Raw genomic sequence first — 4,666 nt, forward strand, 5'->3', positions numbered from 1 at the left:
CTACACAAAATTCTGGGCCTCTAGGGTCGGGGTGGCGGCCGGAGACGGCGTTGGGGTGGCGGCGGGGAAGGCGGCTGTTGACGGGGCCGGGTGTTGACCGATTGGGACGGGAGCCTACAGCGAGGTGGGGACGAACGAGGGAGTAGCACAAGACGGGATCGAACCGTTTTTCACTTCGCGGTGGCAATTTCCCGTAAATAGAAGCTGCTCCATGGTTTGCCGATCCGCGGATTGCCGAAAATGGTGCTCCGTGTTTTGTACAAAGAATTGGGCCAGCTTCTCGGATCTAGCTTCGTGGAGTTAGGATGTTCGGCACTGCTCCACGGTGGATTTTCGGGAATCTGGAAGCTGGGGAGTTGCCGAACACGCCCTTAAGCTTTACTTGTGCTTCTTTCTTTTTTGTGTCCTGTAGGAGGGCGTTCCTACGGCCGGCACCTAAGGGATCAAAACCAAGTTTGATGTCTGTATGACCAAGATACGACTTGATTACCTCCTCCAAACGACCATGCTCGTTCATTGATTCCTTCACGTACGTGTTCTTTCTTTGTTCCTTCTCTGGAAGCATCTGTCCGACCGCCCACCTAGCCGTCTTCTCGACCTCCAGCACGAAGAACCGCCGTTCATCCAGTAGCATGCATGCAACCCACGTACTCACAACGCGTCGCTCGCAGATTCGTACACGCGGAGAGGTCCGCCTCTTATAAACTTCACTCGGTCGAACGAGTAGCCCGGCACATCCAAACAAACCAAGCAGATCATCTCATCTCAGGCAGTGAAGTATCAAGAGACCGGCCGGAGAAGGGAAGGAGCTAGCTGATTAAGCTAGCGAAGATGCAGCACGCGAAGGAGAAGGTGAAGGACGGCGCGAGTGCGGCCAAGGCCAAGACCAAGGTGGCGCAGGCCAAGGCGGAGGAGAAAGCGGAGACGGCGACGGCGAGGTCGCACGCCGAGCGGGAGCTGGCGCACGAGCGCGGCAAGGCCAAGGTCGCCGCCGCCAAGATGGAGCTGCACCAGGACAAGGCGCTCCACCGCGAGGAGGCCATCGAGCACCGCCTCCACAAGCACGGGCACGGGCTCGCCGGCGGGTACGGACACCACAACAAGCATGGAGTGGCCGCCGCGCCGGCGCCGGCGCCGGGTGCGGGGGCGTACTACCCTCCTGCCGCCGGCACTGGCCACTACTAAGCACGATGCGCGCGTACGTGTGTGACTCGCTAATAGCTATGCGTTTTAAGTTCGTCTTTAGTTACTAGCTACCCGCCGTGTGTAGTGTAGAACGGAAGTGTTCGTCGTTCGTGCGTGTTCTTGTTGCTGTGGCCGTGCCCAATCTGGAGATGACACCAGCTGAACGTCTGTACTGTAGTGTTTGTTTTCAAAAGGATAAATCTACATATGATGTGTTGGTTGGTGTGACCGAGTCAGACCGACGAAGAGACAGTACTCGCTCAAAATTTGGTAAAGTTGAGACGTTTTTTATTGGACAGGGAGGGAGTGAGTACTAAACTACTAATCCCTCTATTCTAAAATTGGGTGTCTATGATATTTGGATAAAGGTTAAAAAAAATTAAAGTTCGACGAACTATATAGAAAAAACTATCAACATTTCTAAACTCAAATTAATATTTTTAAAACTATCATAAAATATATTTTATATTATGTGTATTTAAAATTTTAGATGTTAATATTTAAAAAGAAGAAGAGCTAAAAGCACCAGATTAAAGTTTAATAATGAGGAACCTACTATAAAGTTGCAAATGATGAAGGTGAGATAACTAAGGAAGATATTTTACCTTGCACAGGTGAGATAACTAAGGAAAATATTTTACCTTGCACACTGTAACGTAGTTGAGCTCGATTTCGAGGCTTCGTAATTTGTAGAAGGTATGGTTAAAGCAAAGAATGTGGATAAGTTTGTTTTACCTTGCACTTTTGGTAAGGTGATCCTCTTTTTAACTTTGTAAAATATAAAAGAAATAGATAGAAATTCTAAAGGATAAAATCATTCGAAGTCCCCATATATTCTGTCATCTAGTTTTAATATAAATTAACAAACATAAATTTTATTTTTTTGCAAAGTTACGTTGTGTATCGGTAAAACTGAATTTCTGGTTGCATACGAACTCGAAAAAAATACACAACATATCAAAATGATCAGGAGAAAAGTCTACATCCGAATTCGCCCGATGATCACCTCATCCTCCTCCGGCGATCACCACCACCACCTCCTCCTCCTCCTTCTCCGCGACCCCATCCTGGCATCCCCCAACCTCCGGCCAGCCTCCTCCTCCACCACCCACCCACCAACAACCTTCGGCCGGCTTCCTCCTCCTCCTCCACCCACCTCCGACGACCTCGGTAAAATTTCAAATAACAAACCGGCGAAATTTCTGTGGCCCTAGATCTAGATCCGGCCGCTATTTTTTAAATAATTCAAAAAAAATTGTGGCGCACGCTGGGTGCATCACAGAAAGTTTTCTGTGACGCATGCCTACCTGGTGCGCCATAGAAAAGCGCACGGACCCATGCGCCACAGAAAAGGGACATTTCTGTAACGCATGGATCCGTGTGCCACTGAATTCAATTTTTTGTGACGTGAATTCTGTGGCGCATCCTCCGTGCGCCACAGAATTCCAAAATGGTGCAACACAGAAGAGCATTTTTCTACTAGTGTAAACTGTGTTTACGTAGTGGAGAAAAATTCAATTAGCTGGGACTATATTTAAACTGACTTTTCACGAACTCTATCGTAAGTGTGATATGCAATCATGGAAGATTGTCGCTGCAATGTCATGCAATTAAGTTAAAATTGTGTTCACCACTTTTGAACAATCGAAGTTAACAATCACACGATTGCAACCCACAGTTTGAGCTAGCACGAGTCCTTGCTTTTAGAGCTTGGGCTTCTGCCGAGAGCACATTTTGGACCAAAACTATCTTGGGTCACCGGCTCCATAGTACCACGAAGCTGATCGTCGTTGAACCAATCATGAGTATTGAGTTTGACATGGTCCGGGGGTGGCTTAGGATTTTCTTCCGCTAAACTAGCAGCGCAATAGTTAGCAGATAGTACCGTAATCGCCATGGCTGATTTCCCAACAGTCTACAGTTTCTCTTCATGCACTTGTTGTCATCGACCCCACCATCAATTCAGCAATGTTTGTCTGTCCCAAGATCGGTGATACTTGGTATTCATCGTTGAGACGCGTAGTTATATTTTTATTGGAATGTACTGCTCTGTTGGTTTTAATCGACGCGACCATCACACTGCCTGTATGCACGCACTGAACACACTCCACGTCGATTAAAAACGAATAGAGGTACCCGCATAGAGTGACTGCATATAACAACACAGTAAGAAACTGAGTTTATACTTCTTTCCCTGTTGCAGCTGCTGGTGGCCGACTTCAGATAACGACTTCTCATGTGGCCGACTTCCGCATCGAATCCATATACATCCACGACGCAGCAGGTGGCGCAACTGCATCTGATTACGACGTTGCCCCGTGATTATCTTACTACTACCGGTAGCTCTTTGTGTGCACTTGGTCCTTTCGTTTTCTTTTTCTCTATCTGTCCATGTCGACCGACACCACGTAGCTTTCAGGCCGCGTCAACTGCCTCCACCCGCAGCCAGCCGTCCATGCGTCGGAAGATGATTCGATCGTCCACCTGGAGCGCCAGTCCGCCTATATAAACCGCACTTGAGCAACCGGAGAAGGAAAGCCAAGCAGAGCAAGAGATAGAGAGAAACCAGCAGCTAGCCAAACCAAAGCATAGCAAGATGCAGCACGCCAAGGAGAAGATGAAGGACGGCGCGAGCGCCATGAAGGCGAAGGCGACCATCACGCAGGCCAAGGTGTCGGAGAAGGCGCAGGCGGCCACGGCGAGGTCGCACGACGAGCGGGAGCTTGCGCACGAGGGCGGCAAGGCCAAGGTCGCCGCCGCCGAGGCGGAGCTACACCAGGCCAAGGTGGTGCACCGGGAGGAGGCCATGGAGCACCGCCTCCACAAGCACGGCCACGGCCACAAGAAGGACACCAAGCACGGCGGCGGCCACTGATAATACAGCGCATGCCCGCGGACATGGGCGTGTACATGTCGTGTGTGACTGTGTGACCTCTTGTAATTTTCCTTTTCTTACTTGCTTCAGTACGTGTTTGTGTTGACTTCAAGTTGGTTGTTGCTATAGTTAATAACAGGTCGACAAAGTTTAATTCGTGTATAAACTGCTTCAATATATACTTGTAGTTGGGTTCGACATCTTGGGCTTGGTTTGGTTCAAAAACCAATTCGCATGGTTGATTGTTTTTTCTTTCCACGTTACCGATTTTATCAACTTAAGTGAAGAGGGATGATAACTGAATTATTTTGAAAGTTCAAGGTCTATTTTAAACTAAAAATAATTTTTAGAATGAAATGTGAACTTGTTCGAGAGTTTCAGGAGTGGACTTTCTTCTTGTATATATAACTTGATGTGGCGTCATGCCGCGCCCTTTGAAGTTAAAGATTTGCAACGGGGAATTACTCGTCGGCTCCTGGCACTACAGGAAAATCAGGCGCTGCCGTGCAGCCTATCATTGCCGTGCGCCGCTGCCGTGCGCAGCAAGCAGAACGCACGGCAACGACAATACGCACGGCAAAGTCTGGGAGCAGCGCACAGCAATGA

At 48.7% G+C, this 4,666-nt stretch overlaps 2 protein-coding genes across 2 annotated transcripts; both read left to right on the forward strand.

The window, feature by feature from the left end:
* Positions 1-736: 736 nt before the first annotated feature.
* LOC127311636 (uncharacterized) lies at positions 737-1,408 on the forward strand. Its single transcript, XM_051342089.2, has one exon. It carries the CDS (start codon positions 832-834, stop codon positions 1,183-1,185), a length of 354 nt encoding a protein of 117 aa, XP_051198049.1. The 5' UTR covers positions 737-831; the 3' UTR covers positions 1,186-1,408.
* A 2,297-nt stretch (positions 1,409-3,705) lies between these two features.
* LOC127311635 (uncharacterized) lies at positions 3,706-4,258 on the forward strand. Its single transcript, XM_051342088.2, has one exon. The coding sequence runs from the start codon at positions 3,782-3,784 to the stop codon at positions 4,058-4,060; it is 279 nt and encodes a 92-aa protein (XP_051198048.1). The 5' UTR covers positions 3,706-3,781; the 3' UTR covers positions 4,061-4,258.
* Positions 4,259-4,666: the final 408 nt, after the last annotated feature.

This window comes from Lolium perenne, chromosome 7, assembly GCF_019359855.2.
Source record: "Lolium perenne isolate Kyuss_39 chromosome 7, Kyuss_2.0, whole genome shotgun sequence".
Classification (NCBI taxonomy): Eukaryota; Viridiplantae; Streptophyta; class Magnoliopsida; order Poales; family Poaceae; genus Lolium; species Lolium perenne.